Source organism: Herpailurus yagouaroundi, unplaced genomic scaffold (genome assembly GCF_014898765.1).
Source record: "Herpailurus yagouaroundi ecotype Mexico unplaced genomic scaffold, PumYag 164, whole genome shotgun sequence".
NCBI classification, from domain to species: domain Eukaryota; kingdom Metazoa; phylum Chordata; class Mammalia; order Carnivora; family Felidae; genus Herpailurus; species Herpailurus yagouaroundi.
In genome coordinates this window covers 2,254,934-2,282,567 of record NW_024412405.1, presented here as the reverse complement: position 1 = coordinate 2,282,567, position 27,634 = coordinate 2,254,934, and the positions used below count along the sequence as shown (strand labels likewise).

General features: G+C 49.7%; 1 protein-coding gene across 8 annotated transcripts in view; it reads left to right on the top strand.

The window, feature by feature from the left end:
- The window catches only part of ARHGEF7 (Rho guanine nucleotide exchange factor 7), a 108,895-nt gene that overhangs the window by 45,707 nt on the left and 35,554 nt on the right, over positions 1–27,634 (top strand). For all 8 annotated transcript variants that reach the window (XM_040487074.1, XM_040487073.1, XM_040487068.1 and 5 more), the window contains 4 exons: positions 6,896–6,984; positions 19,625–19,719; positions 19,936–20,031; positions 22,537–22,659. In XM_040487074.1, the coding sequence (XP_040343008.1) occupies positions 6,896–6,984; positions 19,625–19,719; positions 19,936–20,031; positions 22,537–22,659 (403 nt within the window). The remainder of the gene's footprint in view (positions 1–6,895; positions 6,985–19,624; positions 19,720–19,935; positions 20,032–22,536; positions 22,660–27,634) is intronic.

The window sequence follows — 27,634 nt, the reverse complement described above, 5'->3', positions numbered from 1 at the left end:
TTCTTGCAGGTGTCGGTAGCCATGATCATTTGCCCTCTGGCAGCTACAGATGGCAGTGTGGCTGTCAGGCTTCGCTGTTGTGTGTGTGTGCCTTGACCTATGTGTGCTTTCTTGTTTCGGATAGTCCTCTTTGCAGGCCGGTGTCCTCCAAGAATACGCTTAAGGGATTTCCACTGCTTGCCGCATGTGCCCTGTCCTCCCTGAATCTCTGCTACCTCACAGCAGACACCCTTGTTGCTCCGCATTTAGTTGCCATGCACATTGTTCTGATGTGCAAAACCATGGATTTCTGGGGCACCTGGGTGGTCAGTCGGTTAGCATCTGACTCTTCAGCTCAGGTCGTGATCCTAAGGGTCATAGGTTCAAGCCCCATGTCAGGCTGTGCACTGACCATGTGGAGCTTGCTTGAGATTATGCCTCCCTTTCTCTGTGCCCCTCCCCTGCTCGAGCATGTGCTCTCAAAATCACACTTAAAACCCACGGATTTCTGTGTTGTATACACACGTGCATGTTTCAGGCCACACTCTCTGGAGAATTTCTTCAATTGAAGGGAGACCTCAGGAAAGAGGCGATGAGGCCAGTGGTTGGGGGTGGGGTGGGGAGAGGGCTGCTGGTCGCTGCTACTGTTAAGTCATCATGGACGCTCTGTGGGTGGTAGGCCTCGCACCAGACTGTGCATTTAGAACCCATGTGCCGCTGGGGTGGAGGGGGCCATGTTTACATCTGGCATCAAAAAGTGACCTGGGTTTTAGGTGCGATGATCGATCGGCTATGGAAGAAGTTTTATGAATATAACCCGTGTAGGGAAAGGGACAGAGGTAGCAACTGATTTCCGTATTGCTGGAAAAGTATGTGCGCATGCACGTGTGATGGGAGGTTTCTGAAAGCACCCAGGATAAAGCTGCATTAGAGGGTAGGCCTGTCTGTACGGTTTCTTCCAGATGCACACTTGATAATAGGCAGAAAGAGCCTCAAATGTAAGATTGCACCTCAGGCCTGTAGGGGCGGCGGAGGGGGGGACTCAGAAAGACGGGTGGAGGGCTCTGGGGTGAGATGCTTTGGGATTCTTCTGGGACGTGGGGGTGAGTGTTCCTCCAGATGAACACCGCGTGCTCTTCCCGAACAGCTGTGCTGGTGGGCGTTCTAGGGGATGTTCCACTCTCTGGGGACTGTGCTTCAACATCCTGTTTGAAGGACCTGTCCCCTAGGTCAGCTGACTGACAGCAGTCAGGGGTCAGGGGTGATATCCCCCAGTGTCAGGGATGAGACCCTGGTAGGTGGTGGGAGCCTGTGAGGACACAGCTGGGATGACAAGAGCACCCCCGGCCTCCATATCTGCCCTGCAGCTGCGTGACCGCCCCTGCCCGTCTGCGGGGCTGCTCTGTATGGATGTGGGTCCCACAGACACCCTCCCCCGGGGCTCCCGGTTTTCCTGGTCCCCTCGCTTCCTCCTCAGCTTGGGCTTTACGTTTTGTTCTGTTGCTTCCCTTCGTGGGTAATGCCTCACCGTGGATCTGGTGTGCATGCCGTGGTTATCCCTTGGTGCCCCGCTTTGTAACACGAGGACCTGCCTTGACCTTTCTCCGTCCTTCCATCCTGCCTCCAGTCAGCTGTGTTTTCCATGTACATCATCAGGATTGTTATGATTGCCCTTGGTTCCAAAACCACAGGCAGCATCCATTCAGCAAATACTTGAGTGAACTGTGTTGTGGGAACCGGGGGGGGGGGGGGCTGGTAGTGAAAAACCAAGGTGTCTTTCCAGAAATCACGAAGCTTACCTGAGATTCCCGAAATAGAAAATGTGGTAGACAGTTGAGAAGGTGAAGGTCCGCTAGGCTCCCTGCTGGCACTAAATAAAAGCCTGAGAGGCGTGACTGCGCACACACTGTGTGGGTCTCACTTGGTTCCTGCGTCAGATACGCCAGCCTCACAAAGTCATGTTGTGACAGGTTTGAGTCCAGGGAGATGTAAATACAGACTGGGTGCTAGGCAATAACGAGGGATTCCTGTCTTTGTCAGGTGTGATCGTGGCCTGATGTTTGCATTGTCATCAGTCCCAGTCTGACGGGCACTGAAGTGTCAGGGGCTAAGATGTCCATGTTTGGGATCCACTGTGTAAGGCTTCTGGAAGAGGAAAGGAGGGATCTGAGTGTTCACTGTCCAAGCTCGGTATGAGCAGAGACAGTGACCCTCTCTGCTTTCGTGTTGGCGAGTTTCTGTAATCAAGTTGCAGAGCAGGGCCAGTATGGTCCCCACGCAGGGGCTCCTGAGCGTGTGTCGCTAGCACAACATCCCCACGACCACAGAAAGGGTCGAGGGCACTATGGCTGCTAGGAAGCTGGTGACATGACCGGCGTGGGGCTCGTGAGCGAGGTGACAGCTGTTGCCCAGAGGACAGTAGGAGAAAGTTGGAACTGGTGGTTCTCGGGGCTGGCAGCAGGCTCTGTTGGGTCACTGACACCCCTCGAAGCCAGGGGCAGTAGGGGATGTGGAGCCTTTGAACCAGTTATTCATGTTTCGTCTTCCCCAAGCTTGCCTTCTCCCAAAGTAGGCAGCAGGGAAGAGCCTGTGATAGTCAAGTTAGGCCGGGGGTGAGGGCTGTTGGCACAGGCACATTCACGGACCTGCTTTTCGAGGGCCTTTACCCCGGGTCAGCCGAGGTCCAGGAGCAGCGGCGTGCGTCGGGAGGTCAGCAGCCTGACACCGTGCCACGTAGCTCCCTTCCTCGGTGGGCATTTGATCCCCTCAAGACCTCACGAGTGGGAGAGTACAGGGAGAGTACAGGACAAGGTACGTTGAGAGAGCACGTTCACGTACCTTCTATTGGAGTATGTTGTTGGGTTCTGGTTAATCTCTTTCTGTGCCTAACTTGCAGATTAAACTTTATCACAGGTGTGCACGTAGGGTTTGGTATGCTCGGTTTGGAGCATTTTCCGGGTTCTGAGAACATAGACCTCATGGATAAGGGGGGTGTCTCCTGTGTGGGCTTCCTCAAGGGCCCCCACCTTCAGTGCTACCTAGAGGCGCCATTCCCTCTGTGCGGGATGGTTCTGATTTTGTGGGGGATGTAGTGTGGTGCTCTAGCCCAGGGCTCAAGATGTCTCTTCTGGAAAGTGTCTTTTCCAGTAATGTTGCTCGTTCCTTTTGCTTTCTCCTGAAAATCCTATTAGCTGTCTTGTTTTGCCTCCTTTGGCTTTTAATCTGGTTTTTGTATTTTTTGTTTCGCTGGATTTCATTCATTTGGAGTCCACTCCTCAGATCTTTGAGTTCACCGTCTCCTCTTACTTGTGATGGTGACCAGAGTTTTCATTTCCAGAAATGGTTTCGTTCTTTTTCAGGTGTTTTTAATTTTTGTGGTGCATTGTTTATTCATTGTGGCTCTTTTCTTTCCAGGTGGGGCTTTCTTTTTTCTAATATTTAGGTAGAGAGGAGGCAAGCAGGATAGAGAGAGGGAAAGAGAATTCCAAGCAGGCTCCGCACTGTCAGGTCTCAGCACAGACCCCAGTATAGGGCTCGAACTCATGAACCATGGGATTATGACCTGAGCCAGAATCAAGAGTCAGACTCTTAACCGACTGAGCCACTCAGGTGCCCCTCTTTCCAGGCGTTTTAAATATACTTACTCCTTGGTCTCCTAAATTTTCCCCTTGTTTCAACATCTTGGGTGTTCCATTTCCTTTGTATGTTGTATCTGTTTATACTGGGTTCAGTTCTTGGTGAGCTGTAACTTTGTTATAGTTGTGTCTTTGGGGGTTTGGTTGGGGGTACCTCTGTGCCCTGGGCTGTGGAAACATTCCTACAGAGAGGAGGGACATTTGTTTCCTCGGGGGCTCCCAGAGATTTTCTTGCCCTGGGCAAACCCTGGGGCCCTTTGGGGGCTGGAGTGGGTTTGGACCATATGCCTCCGCAGGGGCGGGCTCAGGGTTTGGATTTCTCCTGGGCTGTGTCTCCCAGCCCGCGTCCTTGCGAGATGCTGTTTGTCTGGGTTGGCGAGCAGGATAGGCTTCTCATTGTCAGCCTGCCCAAAGGGTCCCCAAGAGCTCCTCCTGTTTGTCACTCAGGGCTGTGTCTGGTCTCTGCAGTGCCCTCCCCCTTTATTCATTTAGCATATTCATGGTTAAATTCTCTTGTTTTTGGCATTCTTAGTTTATTGGAAGAAAGGGGAGATCTGTATCTTCCGGCGCCTGGTAGGACAACACTAAATTACGTTCTCATGGTTTCCCCGCAGTCCCAGTGAATTGTATCAATCTTTAGCTATCGGATGGGCCAAAAATGTTTTATTTTTCTTAAGATACTGGGAAGGCTGAGTGTTTTCTAATGTTTCCTGGGCGCAACTTTTGTTAAAATTGGCCATTACTGGTATATTATGGTCTAAGTGTGTGGGTGGGATGGTGGTGGTGTTATTTTGGGGGGCAGGGGCGGGTGGGGAGTAGGTGCTGGAGGGCTCCCTCGGGCTGCACAGAGGTTCCTGAGGCAAACCTGGCATCCTGGGCCCCTCCTGCCCGGCGTGTTGACCGAGTGTCCCCTCCCCGTGTGACTGAGGGCCGGGGCCCTGGGACGAGTGTGGAGCGGGCCCTGCTGTGGCTGTCTGCGGGGGAGCTGCGGAGCCCTGGCCTCACCGCGCCGCCTTAGCTGTGGGAGGGCAGCGGTCTCCCTCCCTCGGGGCCTCCTGCCATGGAGGTGCCTTGCGGTTGGTGGCACCACAGGCAGACACGGCTCCTCTGTGACCGCTCGGTGCCGGGGTTTCTTACCTTGGAGCCCTCTGTCGGGAAGGGCCCACGGGGTTTGGGGAGATGTTTCCGGCCCTCCCGTGGCAGTCATTGCCCTGTAGCCGTTGGCAGAGTTGTGGACTCCCTTTTCCACAGGAGAGGAGACCGCGTGTTTGGGCTCCGCCTGCACTGGGTGGCTCTCTTCTGCCTGCCCTCTGTTTTTACACGGTGCCGTAGCCTCGAGCTACTTCTTGTGAAAAAGCCTTTTCTCCTGGTTCTCCCAGTAAGTTAGTTGAATGTTATCTGTGCTGTTGGGAGGTGTGTCTTAAATGAGGCACTTGACAGATTATTTGCTTTTAAAATTTAAAGCTTGGGCACCTGGGGGCTCAGTCGGTTGTGTGTCTGACTCTTGATTCTGGCTCAGGTCATGATTCCAGGGTCATGGGTTCGAGTTCTGGGTCGGGCTCTGTGCTGAGCGTGGAGCCTTCTCTCTCTTCCTCTGCCCTCCCCAGCTCACGCACGCATGTGCGCTTGCTCGCGCGCTTGCTCTCTCTCTCTCAAATAAAAAATAAAAAATAAAAAATAAATCAGGGGCACCTGGGTGGCTCAGTTGGTTAAACGGCTGACTTCAGCTCAGGTCACGATCTCACAGATCATGGGTTTGAACCCTGTGTCATGCTCTGCACTGACAGCGTGGAGCCTGCTTGGGATTCGCTCTCTGCCCCTCCCCCACATATTCTCTCTCTCAGAAATAAGAAACAACTTAAAATAAATCCAGTCCGAGGTAATAGCACACGCGTTGGTGTTTGTGGTCCGGTGACCGTCTTTCAGGCTTCAGTGCTCACCTTTAGTTTTATCTGTATTTGTCCCCTAAATGATGGGTTCCAAAGGTGAAAGGCATCGTTTTTCTTAAGGTAAAAGCATGTCAATTTTTTCTTCTATAGTTAAATTCCTACCTGTAGGTGCGAGACTGGGAAGGAATGTGTGTTAGCCAGAACACGTTGATATTTCTTAGGGGCTCAGAAGTGGTTCATTTCTCACGGAGTTCTGTTTTCATCCTGTGAGCAGAGAGTTCTCTCAACTGGGAACAACACCTGTTTTGTGCTTTATTGTCAACCTTTTGGAAAAGCAAGTGAGGCATTGAAGGACGGTTTAGGCAGACCATTCATTCCATAGGAAGGGGAAGGCCTACAGTTAGTGCATGTGATTTCAGGCATTTCTGGGTTTCTGTTGCTAGGCAGATAACGGCAATACTAAGCAGCAAGTTGGAAGTGGGGACCTGAGACTTTGGCAGTGTTTGGGGTTGAGGGCACTGTTGGGGGAGCTAGCAGAGACTTGGGGCAGGTGGGTGGAAGGGTGCTGAGCACAGCACACCAGAGGGACAGAGCGTTGACTTACTCAGGTGAGGCGGGTGTGTGACCTGCTCCTCGAATGCCCCTGCCCTTCCCCCCACCCCCACCCCAACCACCCCAGTTTGCTCTCCAGCCCCGGTAGCCAGTGACTGACACGCCCGCCCACCCTGAGAGCCACACTGGCAGTCGGCATATGCTTCCTCGATCCCTTTTTTGCTGGCGAATCTCCTGAACAGGTGTTGAATGAACGCTGGGCAGCGTACAGATACTTGAACCCTCGAGTAATCACAATTGCTCGCACTACGGTTTCTGGGGTGGAGGTTCTTAAGGCTCCGTGGGTTTTTCTTGTTTTCTGCCCCTGCTCGGGTTGGATTTCCTCCTCCTTGGCTTATCACGCTGAGCCAGATCCTACTTGTTTGGAGAGACCTGCGTTGTGAGTGCTCTGAATTGGACGTGTAGCCCAGACTCTGCGTCTTGGTGTTTTAACATCGTTACGTATCTGCCCGCATTGGCTGGTATTTTATCTTGACTGCACTTGTGATCTGTTAGCATAGCTCATGCTCGTGCTCTTTCTTCTGCTGACAGTCAGGGAGCATGGCCTGTCAGACGCTGAGCCCGAGCAGGGAGTATGGGGCGAGCCACGTACGGGCTGGGGGGGATGCCGGCTCCCTGACCTCAGGGCATGAGCATGAGGGAGGCACGGGCCTCTGGCAACTTCCCTTGTTGGCTGGTGCTCTCACGGGAGGTCCCTGGACCAGTAGCTCTGGGCTGTGGGGGCTGGCGTGTGTGGTCTCCAGTACTGGTCAGTAAAATTGCGTTACGTTTTTATTTCAGAAAAGCCCGTGTCTCCTAAATCAGGAACGTTGAAGAGCCCTCCCAAAGGATTTGATACTACTGCCATTAACAAGAGCTATTACAACGTGGTGAGTACCTGCAAAACCCATTTTAAGAATAACTTATTTTTTTTTTTTTGAATGTCTCTAAAACTCTGCAGTGTAGACTGTAGGTAAATGGTGTGGAGTATGAAGGAGGAAATAGAAATCATCTGTTGTGGGCTGCACAGTTACGACCACCGTTAACGTTCTGGTGTATTTTCTTCTAATCTTCCATGATCTTATGTTTTTGTTTACTACTTAAGTAGACTTATACCCTTCTGTTGTCACATAACGTAGTATTCCCTCCTACTGTTTCAAGTCCTCAAAAGCGAGATTGTAAAAAAAGCGCACGATGTGATTTATAGGCGCCACGTGGCGTTTTACTTGTGCTTTGGGTGGATTATAAGTACTTCAGATCAGTACTGTTTCTAGTTTACTTGTTTCTTGACATAAAGTCTCTTCCGGGATTGATGGATTCGTGCATCGGGTAGTGTGCAATTACAGGAGAGCATCTATACGTCGCACTCAGTGAAGACGAATGCTTCAGAATGGAACACGACGTTATGAAACTTAACGTGAGCAATATGTGAGCTTAAAAAATACCCGTGATGCTAGGTCTAGTGTCTAATCTACTCTTTCCTGGTCCCTAAACCATTGCATGGGCTGCAGAAATAGGAAATGGTATTATTTGGATCACCTTTGAAATGGCTGGCATATATTGGTGTGATAAACCGGCGTAGTACACTTTGTGAGTGTGGCTCTGTCTTCCATTCCGTGGAAAGTGTGCATTTTGCGTTTCTTCCCTGCTCCTGGTCTTGCACAGGACGCTTCCTGAGAAGAAGTGTCCACTTGAGTCCGTGACACCTGTGTGTCCTTGAAGTGAAACCACTATGGATCGGTGCTGCTTTGAGCATCTGAGTGTTTCACTTCCTGTGCTCCTGTAGGAAAAGGAGAGGACGCGTGATGGACGGAAGTCTGTTCCACTGCGCTGACCTATAGCCACAGCCTCTGCTGTGAGTTTGCGTGTTCGGCATGCTGACCATTCACTTCCCACTGGCCCCCGACCTTCCAGAGCAGGGTGATGTTGGAGGGCTCCTTGCTCTGACGCGCGGTGATTGGACCCCTGCTCTGTGCCAGGCCCTGGTGAAGGCAGCAGGATGTGGCAGCCAGCACCTGTCCCCCTACCCCCCCACTCCCCCATCTCCTTGCTGCCTCTGCCTCCTTTCACTTCCACTCTTCTTGTCCTGTGGACTCGGCTTGCTGCCTCAGACTGGATTTCTACGTGTTGGTCGACACCAGGCCCTCTTCCCGAGCAGTCCTTGAGTCCCAGCCTCTGCTTCTCTGACTTTGTCTGGGTGCAGACTTCAGCCAAGCTGTGCGGGGCTCCCCAGCATGGCCCGTACCCCGAGGGGCCGCCTGCCTCTCCTGGTTCTGCTCTGCTGTCCACACCCTCTTTGGGTCTCTGTCGGATGTTCGTCGTGGATGTTCGTCCCCATGACGTGGCTCTTCCACTGCTTTGCTCGTTAGTATACGACGTGTTGCGTGTGCGGCTCTGTGTCCAAAGCACAGTGAGAGTGGTCTGGGGTGCTTGAGGGCCTCACAGGAGGCGAGCTTGGGGAGCGGCCTCTTCGTCATGTTCCTCTGTGAGATCCGGGGTTCCGCCCAGGGGAGGGTGTCCTGGGCGGAATACCAGTCCGGATCCACAGTGCTGCTCTGGAGAGGGGGCGGCTGCTCCTCTCTGAGGTTCTGTCCACTTAACCCTAACTGTTAGAAGAAGCAAGGCAGGGCCCCGCCCCTGGAGCCCACGTCATCTCTCTGGTCTTTGCAGTAGTCTTGCCTTCATTAGGGATTTTGCGGATGTAGGCAACCATGCTTTTCCAGAAGTCCTGGTAAGTTGTTGTCCTTTGCATTTTATGTTCTGTAACCCTCTTCAGCTTGAAGCATCATCAGTGCTTTTTTGGATTTCTTTCTTGAACTATTCTTGTATGGGGGGGCAGGGAAGCGCCTTTCTATCACAGGTGCTGTTCTGAGTCAGCCACTGTTTCATTGAGAAGGATGGGAAAACACCTTGACCTCAGAATCACATCCAAATTGTTGTTTTCATAAAGCTGTGTTGGTAAATAGCACATGTTAAAATTGTACTTGTTATGGACATAACTCAGAATCCATGGAAACCCTCTTTGGGTGTAGCACCCCTTTTACAGGGGAGAACATAGCTCTAGCTGTTAAAGGGCTTGCCCAGGGTCTGCCACTCTTTGGTGACTAAGCCAGGAATGAATTCCTCTTTTTTGAATTCTGTATTTATAAACGATGTAGAAAAGTAAACTGTAGAGCAGAATACAACATGTAAAGTAAAGCAGAAGAGCTTTTTCACACTGCCTGGCGTGGCTTTGTTTTCACAGCAAACTGTGGAAGTTTAGGTATTTTTAACCCTGCTGATGGGAGAAGGTTCCCCAAGAGGAAGACTGTTGGTGAGAGACTGAGTCTCCGCTTGGGCTCAGCGGAAAGCAGTGGGGAGAGTTGTGGGTGGAGGTACGAGACTGGAGGCGGGCAGGACAGGATGGATGGGCGTCCTGTGGCTCCTGAGTGACGGTCGAGATCGCCCACCTATGCTGGCACGTAGCTAGTGCTTTTGGGTGGCTTAGGACTGTCCTGGGACTCGTGCTGTGCGTGCGAAGTGTCATGGTGTCCATGGGTCTCGGAGCTGCTGTGAGTTTTTCTTCACTTGTTTCTGTTCTTCAGACTGAAGGGTCTCTATTGTCCTTTCTGTTGGCTGATTGTTGTACATCTAGTGTTGGGCCCCTCGAGTGGATTTTTCACTTTTATCACACCTTTCAGTTCACAATCACCATTTGGTTATTTTTACGGTCAAATAGTGTATTTGTGTCACTGTTTATGTATGTTAATTCTTTAGGCATACCTGTTTTGGTTCTTTGGACGTTTTTAAAAAGGCTCGACTTATTTTAGAGCAGCTTGAGGTTGACATTGGAGAGGGTGGAGCTTTGCCAAGGCCCCATGATCAGCACCTCTCAGGCTTGCTGGCTCTCCTCTTCATGCAGGATAGTCCCCTGCTGTCTGGACCGACCAGTTTGTCCATCACCCACTGGAGGACCTCTCACTTGCTTCCGGGTGTTGGTGATTGTGAACAAGGCAGCTGTGAACTCGCGTGCGTAGGTTTTCTCGTGGACGTGTTTTCAGCTTGTTGGGGTGAATGCGAAGGACTGTGATTGTTGGGTGTTGTGGGGAGTGTGTTCTCAGTTCTGTAAGAAACCGCACACGGTCCTCCAGGGAGGACCCCTGTGGGGCATCTTCTGCCACGCCTGCTGGTGTCTGATCGGGTTTCGCTGATGGACGAGGTGTGTGGTGCCGTCTCAGTGTCTCAGTCGGCAGTTCGCGGATGACCTGTGTCCACGTGCTTACTGCCACCTGTAAGGTGTCTGTTCAGTTCTGCTATCCCCTTTTAAATTTGGGCTCTCTTAGGGAGCTGTAAGTTTAACTTTGACTATAGTTTGAGGGCGATGTGCACGGGTGTGGTGTTTTGGCATTTATGCTGCCTGGTGTCCTCTGAGCCTCCGGGGATCTGTGGTTTTGGTGTCTGACATTAATTAGGGGAAATTCTCCGTCTTCATGGCTTGAACTCTTGTGTTTCTTCTCCTTCTGGTACTTCCACCGTGTGTATTTACACCTTGTGCAGTCCCCACCATCCTTGGATGTTGTGTTTTCTCTGTCTTTTCAGCCCTGAGGGATGCTGTTAAGGCCTGTGGCGCTGGGATTCTCGCTGCAGCCGTGTGCGATCTGCTATTGACACCATTACAGGCATTCTTCATTTCTGTTAGTGTTTCTCCCGGTTTTCAGTTCTTGGGATTTCCACCTCCTTGCCGGTCTTTTCTTGCATGCCATCTGCTTTCTGCGTTAGAACCCTTAGCATCTTAATCTTCTTGTTCTTAGTTCCTGGTGGGATAATTCCAGCGTCCCCACCATGTCTTCTTCCGATGCTTGCTTTTCTCTTCAGACTGTGTGTTTTGCCTTTTGCTGAGTCTTGTAAGTTTTTGTCGATAATTGAACGTCGTGTATCATGTAAAAAAGGAAGTGCTCACTGAGGGGGTGAGGTGTGCGGGGAGAGGAGGGGGGCGCTCCATCAGGGAGCCTGTGCCTCTGGACCATGAACTCCACTGGTGTGTTTTAAATTCTCCCCCCCCCACCCCTCCCCTCCCTCCTGCCTGGAGATCAGGTGGCCCAAGGGGGCTGGGCTGTTGGTCTTTGCCAGGGCGTTTCAGCAGGCTAGTCTGAGTTAACTAGTTTCCCTGAGGGCAGGCCTCATAAGTACCAGGATGCTGAGCTGTTATTTCCGAATGGCTCTTCCAGTGGTTCTTCTTTTCTCTGCTGAAAGCCCAAGGGTGTTTTTCTCTGAGGCTTTGGGAATTTGGTCACACTCCTAGATGATAATTTCCCAGTACTGAGGAGGCCTCTCTACGACTGGGTCTCCCCCAGAGTTTTGAACTCACACTTGTCTGCACTGAGCCTCTAGCAGTCCGTCAGTGATGGTTCCCGTTTTCCCGCCCCGTTGCTGGCTCGCAGTGTGGTTTCTTCTGGGGCGCCCGGGCTCCGGCAAGTAGGGCTCCCAGGGTGTGTTGGCCTCTCCAGACTTGGGGTGGGGGTTTGCCTTGCGTCCTGTCCTCTCTACCATAGGGGTCCAGCAGGAGTTGATTTTTCAGTCTGTTCAGCTTTTGACTTCGTTGGATGGAGTATGATTTCTACACAGAAACAGGCAAAAGCAGAAATCCCTGTTTGAACATATTTAGAGCAGCTTTTTTTTTTATTTTTATTTTTTTAAATGTTTATTTTTGAGACAGAGACAGAGCATGAATGGGGGAGGGTCAGAGAGAGAGGGAGACACAGAATCCGAAGCAGGCTCCAGGCTCCCAGCTGTCGGCACAGAGCCCGACGCGGGGCTCGAACTCACAGACTGTGAGATCATGACCTGAGCTGAAATCAGACGCTTACCCAACCTAGCCACCCAGGTGCCCCTAGAGCAGCTATTTTGAAGACTTTATCTGCTAAACCAGCACCAGGGCCTCTCAGGCCGTTTTCATTCAGTGCCTTGTGTTTGTGCACGGGTTTCATTCAGTGCCTTTGTGTTTGTGTTCTTGGTTCTTTGAACATCTTGTAATTTTTCACTGAAAAATTATTAGGGAAAGTGAGCGCACATGTGCACGGGTAGGGGAGGGGCAGAGAGAGAGTGCGAATCCCAAGCGATTCCACGCTGTCAGTGCAGAGCACAGTTCGGGGCTTGACCCCCCAATCCTGGGATTGTGATGTGAGCTGGGATCAAGAGTCAGGTGCTTAACTGATTGAGCCACCCAGGTGCCCCTCAAAATTGGACATTTTAGAGGAGCTTAGTAATTCTGGATTCTGATCTCCCCTACTCCCAGGATTGCTTGTTCCTTTTGTTGACTAACTGCAGTTTCTCTCTCCCACGGTCACTGATGGGTTCGCTTCATTAAAGCCTGGCTGCCCGGTATTCATACTCAGAGCTCCAGACTTGAGTGTGTAGCCAAAGATTGCTCAAAGCAAGATTGTGCATAACCAGGCTTTCGTTCTGTGCCTGTGGATCTGTGTGTGGTCAGTTAATGCGTTGGAGTGGGAGGAGGCTTTTTAGAACATAAAGCAATGAATGAAAACAAAGGGAAAGCTCAACATTGATAGGCTCCATAAAAGTTTAATAAAAGTAGAAACCAAATTACAAGTTGAGTGGAACGTTTGTAACAATTTCAACAAGATAAGATGATCTTTAATGACTGAGGAGCTCATTAAGGCAAATACATGAAGATTCTGGGTGAGTGGGAAAGGATGTGAGCAGTAGAAAATGGGGGAGGGTGGGAGCTGTGCTGTAGTCTGTTGGGGCTGTTGTACTAGCACCGCAGACTGGGTGGACTCCTCAGTAAAGGCTCCTCACGGTTCTGGAGGCTGGAAGTCAGCTCAGAGTGCCGGCGTGCTCAGGTCTTGGGGGACTCCCTCTTCCTGGTTTACAGAGGGCCACCTGCTGTCCTGTCTGCATGTGGCAGAGACCGTGAGTCTGGCCGCCTCGTCCCAAGGGCCCTGCCTGCAGCACCCCTCACTGGGGATTTCGAGATACCCAAAACCCCGGCATTTGGGGAGGACACAAATGTTATGTCTAGCCCTCTGACAGTGTGGGTAAGCTTACCATAAAATTGTGGTCGTGAGGAGCAGAGAGGTAAGGAAAATCCTCAGTTCTAAGGACAGAGGGATGTACATCCATACAGGGCTTCTTGAGAGTGGCCTGGTGGTTGCGTATAAAAATCTGAAAACAGTCAAACCCTTTAATCTGGCACTTCTACTACTTGGAATCCTCCCCAGAGAAATTACCTAAAGCGTGTTCAATGGTGTCGGTGCAAAGATGTTTTAATAGGATTATCATAATAATAAAAGTAAGCAACCTAAATGTGTAGCAGTACAAGAACGATTAAGTAACTAGTGGCACATGTGTTTATAATTATTGAAAATGCACACGAAGCTTTGAAAATACCTAAAATACATGTTTGAGGGCAATAAGCAGAATCCGAAATTATATAGGTAATGCGATTTAGTAATGTAAAAATGTTGGCATAGAAGATAGAAGGAACTGTGCTATGGGGTGGCTCAGTCTCGGGACCGTGAGTTTGAGCCCCACATGGAGTGTAGAAATTTCTTAAATAAAATTAAAAAACAAAACAAAAAACACCCAGGGTGCCGGAGAGAACAGCTTCTCTGGAGTGGCAGACTTGATCACTTGATGACATGAGTAGGAGTGGCTTTGGGGGGTTGCTCTGGCACCGGAGACCAGGCTGTGCAGGATGTCAGGCTTGAGAGCAGCAGTGACAGAAGATCCACGCACCTGAACTACGGAGTTGCTCAGTCTCTGTGACAAAGCCAGCCACAGCCGTTCCCTTTATTTTGAGATGGGAAAACGGAAACCTGCTTTTAGGGTCCTAGATCAGTGAATGATCAGGAGATCCCTGGCTTCGGCTGCTGGAGCGGGGGTGGGCTGGGGGAGTGGGGGGGGGTGCCCTGTCTGTGGGTAGGCCGGAGGGAGCTCCCCAGCTGCTTGCACAGGCACTAAATTGTCAGATGGCTTGGTGATCCTGGCCTTGGCCTTTTGTAGTGTTGGCTTTAAGGAGCCTGGTGAAGTGCTTGCCTTGAGGTTTTCAGGGTTATTAGCAAGGACGAGCATGTGGAAACACTTGGGGCATCAGGTGTCACTGTTCTGTTTGCAAATGGGCATCCCGTTTGGGGGTTACCTGGGAGAGCTGCAGTCGAGGGTGACAGGAATCTGTCGTTTGTGGCCTGCTTGAGCTTGCTGGATTTTAACAGTGGAAGAACACAAGTGCACCTGCAGGATGGTAAGACCTCTGTCCAGTAGAGAGAGCTTAGAGAATGCATTTCTGTTGTGTAAGCTGATGCCCCAGACAGAGTGAGAGATCTGGAGTTTCCTTCTTTTAGGGGGTGAGGGGGTTCCTCAGTCATCATCAGAGAAGGAGGTTTCTTAAATATGTCCATCTGGGAAGACCAGTCCTTACCACCTGACACGTTTAGTGGTATTTGCTTAGTTTTTAGGTTCTATTGAACACTTTGATCTAGAGTATTTGTGTCAGAACTCTTTATCTATGGGAACAGGGAGCGGGGAACTTCTGCTTGTGCCGAGTGTAATGAAAAGGCAGAGCAGCTTTTGCCTTTGAAATGTTGAGGTTACAATAGGTAGCAATGACTAGTTTTTTTACATTTTTTTTTTAATGTTTATTTTTGAGAGAAACAGAGACAGAATGCGAGTGGGTTAGGGGCAGAGAGAGAGGGAGACACAGAAGCAGAAGCAGGCTCCAGGCTCTGAGCTGTCCGCACAGAGCCCGACGCGGGGCTCAAACTCACGAGCTGTGAGATCATGACCTGAGCTGAAAGTCGGATGCTCAACCAACTGAGCTACCCAGGCGCCCCAGCAATGACTAGTTTTAATAAACACGAGGGATAGGCGTGCATTTTTCGTAGAATGTTACAGCAGCTTCCATGGACCTTTGCTGTGCTCTGGAGAAATAGTGCGTGTCTTTCCTCTTGGCTCCTTGACATGCTTGGAGCCTCTGCATCTTGGACCAAGGGGAGACCGAGACAGCTGGCCCAGCCTCTGTACACAGAGACCTGCACTGGCCCCAAGCCCTACTTGTGCTGTTTTTCCTTTTCCCTTTGCTTCCCAAGATTAACTAACACCTTAACCAAGATTGCTTTTTAGTCCGTACCTCCTGGCTAACGGAGTCGTGTAAGAAGGAGCACCATGAAGGATTCTGGGTTTGGGTTTGAAGACTGTGTTAGGAGGTTTGTGTCAGGTAGCTGATACTCTTGAGTGTCCCCACCCTGTAAGAAATAACCCTGTTCCCCCAATACTGCCTTTTTTAAACAGACACATAGACTTGTGCAGAGCCAGGATTTGTGCCCAGGTCTGCTGGGTGCCCGGGACTGGCCCCTGGTGTATCACCGTGCGGTCGTGGACATCTGTCTGCTGAGGCCGGCTTCTTGCAGCAATCTGTATCCCAGTGGAACCAAGACTTCTGCTGGAGCTTTTGCAGTGAGCCTTTAGCATTTGGAAGAAATCTATCCCAAGGCCTCATGAATCCCCGAATTTAGAAATATCGTAACGTTTTTTCAAAAGACACAATAACTTAAAACCTTTGCATGGCCCTTCCAGACTCTTCTGGGAACCTGTGGAGACGAGAGAGCTCTGTTCAATCAGTACCTGCCGGTGGGGGGTTGGGGTTGGGGGTGGATTGTGGAGGGGGGGGTTTGGAACTGCTTCCTGCAGCAGCGAGGGCAGGCTGTTCCTTCCTGTTATTCCCCAGAGGCTCAAGTCTGGTCTTCGAATCTGTGTTCTGAGAATGTAAGTACAGTTTAAGTAGACTGGGTTGAAAGGAAACGTGCAAGGATGATTTTTCCCTTGTGTAGGGAGGGGCGGGTGGCTTATTTCCTGTTGTCTGAATCTGTTAGTTTCAAGGGCGTGCTTAGGACCAAAGTTGTTTCTAAAAGTTGGGTTTTAGTTAATGATGATCTTTCCATCTTCATCAAATCTCTAAGAAAACTTGTTTCTTCTTATATGTAAATAAGTTATTTTTAAAAGATTCAATGACCTAAAATATGAAACCTACCAAAATTTGCGGTGAAATTTGCAACTCCCGTGTAAAATCTGCGATACTGAGCGCTCCTTTAATGGTGGTAATGAAGTGAGTTTCTGTGCGTCTGCGGGGTAATGAAGTCAGTCCTTTTGTTTTGTGTTGCTGTAACGGCTGACAGCTCTGGGATTGTCTGTGTGGTTTGCCTGATGTCCTCCTCCTGTGTGGCCCCATTGTTTGGCGGGGGCTCTCCACGCCTCACGCCTGAGGGAGAGCTCGCTGAGGCGGAGGCCGGCCTCCCTCCCCAGCTGTGGAGCAGAGGCTGCTCTGCTGTGAGACGTGTGGGACCGGCCTTCGTGGCATGGAGCGCTGGAGCCTGGCGGGGGAGTCACATGGGGTCCTGCAGCAGCCAGAGCGCGCGCAAGTCCCGGAGGGGGAGACAGGTGCTCTGGAGCTGGGGAGGGGGTGGGTCGGGGGGGGCTCCTGGCGTCAGTGGGACTCGGTCAGGTCAACCCTGCCTGGTCTGGGGCGAGTGTTTGGTGGGACAGCTGAGTGTGACGGACGGGGAGTGTTGGGACGGGAGGATTACAGAACTTGTCCTTAGCGCACACTGGAAGAGCATGTTTCTAACTGGTGGTTGACATTAACTAACTTGACTGCCTTGATGTCACTTTTTGGCAGAGGTTTCTTTGGCATTGTTTCTGGTACATTCTTACGGGAGGCTTCTATATCCGCATACTGTGCTTGGTGCTGTGATGGGGGAAATGCGGTCTTACTATCGTCACACGCTGGGGAGGTGTTCTTGCACTTGTCTCCCTCCTCCTGTAAAAGGTGTGCAGGTTTTCACATGTGCTCTGCTGCTGCTTTGTAGTGTTTGTATTCCTGACATGAGATCCTCATTTAATTTTTGTTGGAACACTGAAGACTTTTCATCTTTACTGTGACAGAGTTTTTGTTTTAGTTCAAGGAATAGTCTACTTGGTTGACTTCATGTCACTTTAGAAGGACAAGATCTGGTTGAAAGTCTGATTTTCTGCTACAGTGGCTGGTGTCACAGTATGTTCTCTGCCCACTGTTCCTTTGACATTCGTGCCCAATGACCATTTCTTCGAAGGAAGACATTGTAATCCTGGGATCGACACCCAGATTTCCCCACAAAGGCATGAGCTCCTGGAGCGCCGCCCCCTCCCTGTGGCCCGCTCCCCCACTCCTGCATGAATAGACCCATTCAGGGGCGAAACCAGAGCCCGAGTCTCAGTGAAAGCAGCCGATTGTCTTCATCGCACACAGCATAGCGTGGAGGTTACTCACTCGGGTTTGCGTTTCCTCGTGAGGGACCATGCTCTTTGGTCAGCGCACAGAAAACGTACCGAACAGGTGGAGAATCCGTGGTGTGTGTTACTGGTGTGGAAATCTAAACTGGGCTTACTGATCACTTCTACCTATTTAAGCACGTATTTTAATTACCAAATTGGGGGGAAGCTGGACCACGTTTGTCTTTATTCTACGCGGCTTTTCTGCAGGACCTAGGCAACTTGTTTTGGAAGACGAAATCACGCGTTTGTAGGACTCTAGTGGATGCTCAGAAGATACGTGTGACGTGATTTTCTGAGGAAAGAAGGTGCTGGTCTGTGGCCAGAGGGGGATGGAAAGTGGTTGAGGAAGGGGTTATGTTCCTCGCTTCTGTCAAGTCCCACTGCCCTCGGCCTGGCAGCCGGAGAGGCGGTGAGGGGGCCGTGCGGCCACAGATCAAGATGCACACGCCAGCCCCGCTCTTGGCTGGCTGTCTGATTTGGGAGGATACTTACCCTCTCCACTTGAATCTTCGTCTCTTCAAGAGGAAGACTTTGAGGATTAGAGATGCTAGCGTAGAGCACCTTGCTGGGCTCCGGGGGTGTGCTCGGTCTCGGTGAGGAGTCTCCTGCCTGCTCTCATCCAGGCACCTTCCCACCCTGCCTGGGGAGGGCCTTTGCTCTTGGCAGTTACTGATGCCAAGAGGCATATTTTTTATTTTTCATAGATAACATTTGTATCGTTAGAGGGCAAGTTGGGGAGAAGGGCAGAAGCGGGGGGAAGGAGGAGAGAGTCCCGAGCAGGCCCTATGTTCAGCACAGACCTCCTGATACAGGGCTCGATCCCACAACCCTGACATCATGACCTGAGCTGAGATCAGGAGCTGGACCCTCAACTGATGGAGCCACGCAAGTGACCTGAGGCGTATTTTTCAGCCCAGCTGTTTTGTATTTTTTTAAAAACCTGTTTTTAGGAATTATAAAGTTGTTTTCATTGAATTTGCTGTACTAACTTTAGGGTATCAGGAAACATTTTAAGATTGATTCATCATTGTTCTGTCTTTAAAGTAGTGGCTTCTTAAGGATTTTCTACTGGTGGACCTTTGATATTTAATAAATGTGTATAAGATCTGAGACTGTTCTCTAATGAAATTGATTTAGATTTGCTAGGTGCAATCTGAAGAGAAAACTAGATGTTTTTAATTGAAATATATTTTACATATGTTAAAATACATGGATCTTAACTGTACAGTTCGTGGAGCTTGGACAAGGTCTATAACAACTACTCAAATTACAATATAGAACATGTCCATCACCCTGGAAACTTTGGCTCCTTTCCCCATTGTCACTTCTCCCTCCTTCTGATTTCTGCCCTCCTAGATTAGTTTTGTCTGTTCTTGGACTTACTATAAGTAGGATGTGCAGGGTATCCTTTTTGTGAGTGGCTGGCTGCTTATGCACGACGCAGTGTCAGAGATTGATCCTTGTGTCCTTGCTGTTGTGGTTACCAGTGGTTTCTTCTTTGCATCTGAACAGATGGGGCAGTACTGCAGTACTTTCTGATGATGGAGTTGGTTCCAGCCTCACTCTTTTTTTTTTTTTTTTAAATTAAAATTTTTTGACGGTTATTCATTTTTGAGAGACTGAGAGAGAGCATGAATGGGGAAGGGGCAGAGGAGGAGACACAGAATCTGAGGCACACTCCAGGCTCTGAGCTGTCAGCAGAGCTGACATGGTGGGGCTTGAACCTACCATGATCGGGTCACATCATGACCCGAGCCAAAGTCCAATGCTCAACTGACTGAGCCACCCAGGTGCCCCCCCTCATTCTTCATTTTGTTTAAAGTTTATTTATTTTGAGGTGGGAGGAGGGAAAGAGAGAGGCGAAGAGAGTCCCAAGCAGGCTCCATACTCTGCATGGAGTCTGAAGCTCTTCAATCCAGTGAACCGTGAGATCATGACCTGAGTCGAAATCAGGAGTCACATGCTCAACTGACTGGGCCACCCTGGCGCTCCCAGCCTCGTTCTAGGTGTGCCTGTGTTATGTGTGTGGCAATGAGATGAAGTCTGTTACGTAGCTATAGTAAGAATTTGGTACGTGGGTTTTGGTAGTTAAGTCACAGGAAGTGATGATATTAAGCACACTAGTATTAATGCAGAAGCGACCTGTAAAGTGAATGATGCTGATGCACTTGTCAAAGCTCATGAGTTTTAGTGGCGAATAATGCTGTTCACCATTTGTTGTAGGTGCTACAGAATATTTTGGAAACTGAAAATGAGTATGCTAAAGAACTTCAGACTGTGCTTTCTACCTACCTGCGGCCTTTGCAGACCAGCGAGAAGTAAGTTGGACGATAAACTGTGTTAATTGCAGCATTGTCATTGCCTAGGCTGTTTGCTCAGGTTTCCACAGAATGGAGGGTGGAATGGAACCCACTGTACCAGTTTGCTCTGGAAGGAAGGATTTTAGCGGGTTAGAGACTCAAACAGGGCCCTGGGGTGAGACAGGAGAGTGACACGGTACATAATAGTCTCACTGTTCTTTTTCTTGGCTCTAGGTTAAGTTCAGCAAACATTTCATATTTAATGGGAAATCTAGAAGAGATATGTTCTTTCCAGCAAATGCTTGTACAGTCTTTAGAAGAATGCACCAAGTAAGTACGACGCTAAAAATCTGTGAAATTCAGATTAGTACAACGGGTAGCTTTAGAATGTGCTTTGATCTGATTCTAGAACTCCTGTTTCCAAAGATGGAAACTGTTATTTTGAATCTTTTGGGTTATCAACCCTTCTAGTAGAAGCTGTGTTTCTGACATCTGGTTTTTCTAGTTGGGGTCTTTGAAGGTGAGGTCTCCTGATGAGAAAGGAGAGCGTCTTGCCGGGAGCAGCGAAGTTTACGGTGTTGGGTGGATGGGGGAGGCAGGGGTGAGGAGCCTGAGGAGGAAGAGGCTCTGTGCGAGGGTTGCTCCTGGCCGCCCGGAAGCCAAGGATAGTGAAATGCGGTGTCTGGAATGTGCTGCCCGCACGTACCCGGCTTGGTTTTCTTTCCAAGGTGTTTTTGGGGTGGGGAGGCATGTTCTGAATTGATTGGCCACCAGATTGGCTTTTTTTTTTTTTTTTTTTTTTTCCTGTGTGACTCTTTTGTTCTTGGTTAACGTGAGACGTTTAAGGGTTAGGGTCAGTTTACTGATCTCAGTAGCGTAGTTCACTTAGTTGACTAAGTGCCTGCTGGGTGTTGGAGGACTTGAAGTCTTGACATATGTGAGAACTTTGTAGGTTGTAGGTCACCATGTGACATTTGAGGTTTATTTACCTGTGGACTTGATGCAAGAGGGGGGCACTTGTTATTGCAATTTCTATTTCTTTAGCCGACAGAAGGATGAGGTAACTTTTTCTCTTGGGATCTGGTTGGTCTCTGGTTTGTCCTTCCTGTAGTTTCTTGTCTTAGTCTGGGAAGTGGCGAGGGGTGCTCTGCCCCCTGGGCCCCAGGCGCACAGCTGGCTGTGCTCGGAGTAGGTTCTAGGCCCCTCCAGGCCCTTCATCCCGGAAGGTGTGCAGGGGAAGCGCAGAGTGAATGCTGGCCTTCAGACAAATTCACGTTGCTTCCTCCTCGGGCGGTTTGGTTCATGTGAGTGGCCTGACTTAGGTGGCCATGAAGAGAGGAGTTTGGCAATCACTGTTTTCCTTTTGGTAAATGAAGGCGATTGGCCCTCAGTTTGGGGTCTTTGCAGGAGGCCAGCCCCAGGGTGTGCAAGTGGAAGTCGGCGTTTGCCCCTGCTTCCCCCACCAGCTGTCGAGAACTTGGACTGAAGGAGTTCATATTTTTACAGTACGTTTGTGGCGCCTCTTCTGGGCCTCCCCTCAGGCTTGTGAAAGCACGTGAATCTCCCCGTCTGCACCGCAGATGTACGGCTCTGAATGCTGAAATTCAGGGAGGGAACATGAGCTGAGAGTCCAGCACTCAGTCAGGCCTGTGTTGGCTCTTTACTCAGTAGGACTTAGGTGTTGTTTCGGTTGAGTTCCTCAAGGGCACGGTGCGTTGGCATGAGATGTTGGATTTGTCATGGTGGAACAGGAGAGCAGAGGGTCGGAGATGAGCTTTCCTGATCAACCTTTCCCCTTAGCTTTGATCGTGAGTGTTCTGAAAGTCCTCAGATCGGAGCAGAGCTCAGGTTCACAGTCCGAGGTGTCGTCGTCCCCTCCGCCCGCGTCCCATCAGCTCACGTTCAGCCAGATCCTGTGGTTTTCTCTTGGGGTTTAGCTGCCCTATGCAAGCCAGCCTCGGCCGCCATTGGCCCCGAGGTACAGAGAACCGGAGACACACCCTGTGTCCTTTCCTTCTCCAAATGCCAGCCGTCTCCAGAATCTTCCTCCCTGGTGCTCTACCACCTGCAGAGGTTGGTTTTATATTTTGTTCAAGGTTTGTGTATCTGCAGGAGGGAGAAGTCCGTTTGATAGGAATGGTGAGGCTGTAGCCGGAGGTGGAATGTTGTAGATAATTGCGCCCAGCTGAGGGCTTGGCCTCCATCTGGGAGTTGGCCGTGCCTGTCTGGTTAGGACGGCCCCACGTGCACGTTTCTGCTTCCACTGGTGGTGCTGATCATCGCTTTCTGTTCTTCCTGTTACTGTGAGCTCACGGCCTTTCCAGGCTCAGCAACTGCCCTGGCCTAGACCTGGGAGGAGATGGGTCTGTGGCTGTGCTCTTCTCCAGCTTTTACCTGAAGGGAAGGCGGGCTGTAGTGTGTGTGTGCGCACGCGCATGCACGCGTCTTGATGCTGCTTAAGTAGAAACCTTGCCAACAAGTAGTCATGTTTTATAATTCTCCTTTTGTACAAAACTTAAAGGTTCATGATCTGCATTTCTCTCACCATCCAAAGTTGGCCTTGTGGCGTTTTGGCTGTGCTGTGCGCAGGTGGGTTGTGGCGGCTGGATGCTGGAGAAAAGGAAGGGCGTTAGTTTGGTGCTTCCTAGCAGAGCCGCTTTCGAGGTAGATGCCTCTCCCTGCTGGACTGCCGGTGTGAACACTTAGGTTCTGGGATTTGTAGATTTTGTTTTCACGGAGGTGGTCTACAAGGAGGTCTCAGATTTTGTGTTCATTACTTGGCAATTTTCTTTCTATGAAACTTAGGATTATTTCCTTTGTGTTGTGTATCTCTAGGTTGCCAGAAGCTCAGCAGAGAGTTGGAGGATGCTTTTTAAATCTGATGCCACAGATGAAAACCTTGTACCTTGCGTATTGTGCCAACCACCCGTCTGCAGTGAACGTTCTCACGGAGCACAGGTGCGCTTGCCAGACACCCTTACCTGGAGGGCAGGGACTTCTTGGCATGGGGTTCCCTCCACGTTGGCTTGTGTGGGCCACATGTTACACGAAATACAGTGCTGGTATTCACTTGTTTGTTCAACGATTATTGTGTTTTAATTACCTCTTAAGCTGAGTGCCTGAGAAGCATTGGTACGGGGTCTCTGAGGTTCTGAGTAGCATTTTTGGAGTAGAAAACGGTGTTTCCAAAGTCTCCCTTCAGCCTGGAGCCCTTGGGAAAGTGGATTTGAGGAGCTGGTAGGGTTCTGGAATGGAGCTGTAGGCTAGATCCAGGATGCCAGAATCCCATTTCTTCTAGTTCCTAAGAGTGGAAGTATGGAGTGTAGTTAGATTAGGCTGTGAGAGAAAATGCTGGATTGAAAATTAGGGCCAGTATACATAATTACACATATGCCAAGGTTTTACTGTGTGTGTGTGTGTGTGTGTGTGTATGTGTGTGTGTGTGTGTATGTGTATACATATATATTTATGTATCTGTATACATAAATTGTTTTTATGTAGTAGAACCTCGGTTTATGAGCATAATTTGTTTGGAAAACATGCTTGTAGCCCAGAGCACTCATACATCAAAGCGAGTTTCAGGAACCATTGACTTGGTTGTGATCATGTGACATTTGGCATCCGATAGGACTCGTATTGCAAGACATTGCTCGTTTATCAAGTTAAAATTTATTAGAAATGTTTGCTTGTCTTACAGAATACTCGCACAGCAAGTTACTTGCGATTCAAGGTTTCAGTGTGTGTGTGTGTGTGTGTGTGTGTGTGTGTGTGTGTATAAAAATATAAAATGCCTGGCAGAGAAAATATTTTGGTAGTGCTGAGTGTGCTCTTCAAACTCTACATTATTCTATGCCCAAAAATTGCAAGGCCATATCTCTAGGGCTTTGGTACCTAATGACGTAGCTGTGTAAATTTAGATTTAAATTCATTTAAGCATTAATTAAAAAATAATTAAAAATTCAGTTCGACTAGCCACATTCCATGCACTCAGTAGTCATACGGGCCTGGCCTGAGAGCAGTGCATAGAATACATTTATCATAGGAACTTTCATTGCTTAACGGTAGTCTGAACACACGTGTGAGCAACCATGTGTGGTTTGGAATGAATTGTAGCCTATATGAAAATTACCTGTCACGAGCACAGAATTGAGTGTCTCCCTGCATTCTGCTTTGCACATGTTAGATATTCTTCTCTTGTGTTAGAGGAGCTTATTAGTTCATCTGTACAATACTCCTATACTTTGGGTGTGTTATGTAAAGAGAACTGTAAAAAAATAAAATAAAATTAGGGCTGGGTCTTACAGGTACAACCTTAAATTGGAGACCATTGGCTTCAGCTTTTCAACCTGGAACAAAATTAAAACAAGTGAAACAGACTGTACAGATTCCTGCTGGTTTGGCGAGAAAAGCCCATGTCTTTTCCCAAGAACCGGAAGGTGCTGGAAGAGTGGCCCAGTCACTGGCCGGGGCCGCTCTGAGCGCAGAGATTCTGTTTTCTGCTTCTCAGGCATGAACTTTTAGTTAAGTGTGTTAGGAAAACTTTCACAGTGACTTTTGAAAACAGCAGTTTAAAAATTTTTTTAAACCATAAATGAACAAAAATTTTAGTGGCATGAAGGGTAAGTTAAAGTTATATATATTACAAATTTTTTTCTAATGTTTATTTTTGAGAGCGAGAGAGTGAGTGGGGGAGGGGTGGAGAGGGAGAAGGAGACACAGAATTTGAAGCAGGCTCCAGGCTGCCAGCTGTCAGCACAGAGCCTGACGCAGGGCTCAAACTCACAACTGGTAAGATCGTGACCTGAGCTGAAATCGGTTGCTCAACCGACTGAGCCACCCACGTGTCCCTAGTTAAGTGTGTGTGTGTGTGTGTGTGTGTGTGTGTGTGTGTGTGTGTGTGTGTATGTATGTATATACATACATACATATGTAATTTTAATTTTAGTTAAAAGTTTTTTTAATGTTTATTATTGAGGGATAGAGCATGGGCATGGGCGGGGCAGAGAGAGGGAGACACAGAATCTGAAGCAGGCCCCAAGTTGTGAGCTGTCAGCATAGAGCCCAATGAGAGGCTCAAACTCACAAACCACAAGATCATGACCTGAGCCGAAGTCGGGCGCTTAACCGACTGAGCCACCCAGGTGCCCCAAGTATATATTTTTTAAGTTGATTTAGTTTTGAGAGAGGTACAGTGCAAGTGGGGAAGGGGCAGGGAGAGAGGATCCCAAGCTGACTCTGTACTGTTGGAGTCACAGCCCAAGGTGGGACTCAAACCCACAACCGTGAGATGATGACCTGAGCCAAAATCAAGAGTCAGATGCTTAACTGACTGAGCTACGCAGGCGCCCCAATTATAGTTAAATAGTTAATGAAGTATTTCAACTTAAAACTTAAGGACTGTTGGTAAGCAGACATGGCTGGGCTCTTTGTAAACTGAGCTGAGGCTCAAGTGTACCATCCTGTGAGTGTGGCTGGTTCGGTGGCAGTGGAGGGAGGGCCTCTGGCTTGTTTTGGCCTGGTTTGAGCCCTGCCTCAAACTCAGCTGGTGAGCTATGGGTAAGTCCCCTGCTTTCCCTGGGTTTTAGATCCCTTCTGTGAGTGCCGATTGGTAGGGTTATTGTAAGCAGTAAGCAAAACGTGTAGACCGGATCTGGGTGAGCGAGGTGAGTGCTCCAGCATGAATGCTAATTGTGGTCCCATCTGCACCCCTGTGGAGGACCCTGTGTGTTGACTTTCTGGGCGTGCTCAGATACTGCAGGGTCTCCGTGTGCACTGAAACGAAGGAGTACACCTCTGCTGGGGGCCAAAGAAAGGGAGGTCAGGATGTACAGGGTTCACAGAAGGGAACCCCGAAGGACTGTGGCACGCTCTTCTGTTAAGTCTGCCTCCTTGCCGGGGGGGTGGCCTTGTGGGTGTATACCTTCCTAAAACCACGAAGCCTGTGTGCCCGTGAGTGTTCTGCCACCTCCTCCTGGGAATTAGGATGTCCACAGAAGTTAAATGCAAGGATTACCTTTGTGTTTGTGAGAATCACAATTAGGGATTAGGAATTAGTGATGTGGCAGTGGAGGAGATCTATAGAAAGCAAACAGGATGTTAGGGTAAAATTGTCATTCTCCCTCCCTTTTGGGGGGTGTGGTTCAGGCTGGGAGTATAGAGAGTGTGGGTAGGGTGGACAGTGTTGGGGCTGATGGTAAATATTTTCCCCTGTAGAAGTGAGTCCGGAAGGCCACATTTAAAGTGATTCAGACTGTTAATTTCCAAAAACGTTCAGACTTTGAAGGGAGACGCCTGCGCGTAGGTGCTGTTTATCCCTCTCGTGTGCTATTACAGCAGTGACCCTTTGCGTCCCCACTGGAATGTCGGTGCCGCCTGTCCCCATGATGACGGGGCAAGCTCTGTGCCACCTCCCCACGGTGTGTCGCAGGGTGGGGGGAACAAGGCCTGTTCTGGGAGGGCCAGCCTCGGGCCTGTGGGCGCCTGGCCGGGGCAGGATGCGCTGCCTGTGTGCCCTCCTGAGGTCTCTGGGCAGTGAGGGGCCCCGCTCTGCCCGCCAGTCAGACCCTGCTTCCCAAGTGTAAGTTGGTAACTTGAGACGGGATTGTGGTTGGCCCTTTTCACCACGTTTCATCTGGCGTCTTAACCTGTAACCTCTGTCCTGCTTCCTATGCACGTTGACGTCTTAAAAGCTGCCATGCTTACAGGTTAATCTGTTTTGTGCTTCAGTATATTTTTGAAGGATTGATTCAGTGTACTGATCTGAAGTTGTACAGGCTTTGTTTGCAATCGTAGGATTGTTTGTTGTGCTTAAAGTCTGAGTGTGAATCTTGGGAATGCCTGCACAGAACTGCCCATGCTTTGGAGTAAGAACTTATAGGTACCCTTCACGTCATCGCGATAGCAGATGTATGTTCCTGGCTGCCTATTTTGAATGAGTTAGGTTTCATAATTCAGTCTGTAAAATGAGTTTTGTTTTTTCCCGGCACTGTAATTGTTAACTTTTTGTTTGGCTACATGGTAGTTCTCTGCGTGCGTGTTCCTTTTGTTGGAGTCCACAGTGTCCTTTCAGTAACTGCAGGGGAGATGTGCTGTGTAAGGTTACCAGCATCAGTAGAAATTAAGCTGAAAGAGCCGTTGTTTGCCGAAGCGGCTGGAACCAGCTGTTTTGTTTTATTGCGCTAGATTTAAAATAGAACATGATCTGTAAAGACTGAACTGCACATGTTGTGGCCTTCTAGGATCATGGATGTTGGAAGAAGTTACTTTGGTTTGCATAAATTTCTCTTAAATTCTTAGTTTCTGAAGGGGTGAGGAATAGAACTTAGTTCTGGTACTTTTTCTCTGCCATAAATACAGTTAGAAAATTTCATATCCCGTAATATCAAACATGACTATTCTGAATAGACTTCTTTGTGGTTTTTCTTGTGGTTGGAAAGGCCCTGCATGGATTATAGTTAAAGGAGTTGAGGGGCACCTGGGTGGCTCAGTTGGTTGAGTGTCCAATTCCTGATCTTGGCTCAGGTTATGATCTCCTGGTTGGTGGGTTTGAGCCCTGTGTCAGGCTCTGAGCATGGAGCCTGCTTGGAGTTTCTCTCTCTTTCTCTCCCTCCCACTCCCTCCTTTTCTCTCTCCCCCTCCTTTCCTCTCTTTATCCCCCCTCTTCCTCCTTCCCCCCTCCCCCTTCCCCACTCCCTCCCTCCCCCCTTCCCCACTCCCTCCCTCCCCCCTTCCCCATTCCCTCCCTCCCCCCTTCCCCCGACTCCCTCCCTCCCCCCTTCCCCCCACTCCCCCCTCTTCCCCTCACCCTCTTCCCCCCCCGTCCCTCACCCTCTTCCCCCCCGTCCCTCACCCTCTTCCCCCCCGTCCCTCACCCTCTTCCCCCCACCCCGTCCCTCACCCTCTTCCCCCCCGTCCCTCACCCTCTTCCCCCCCC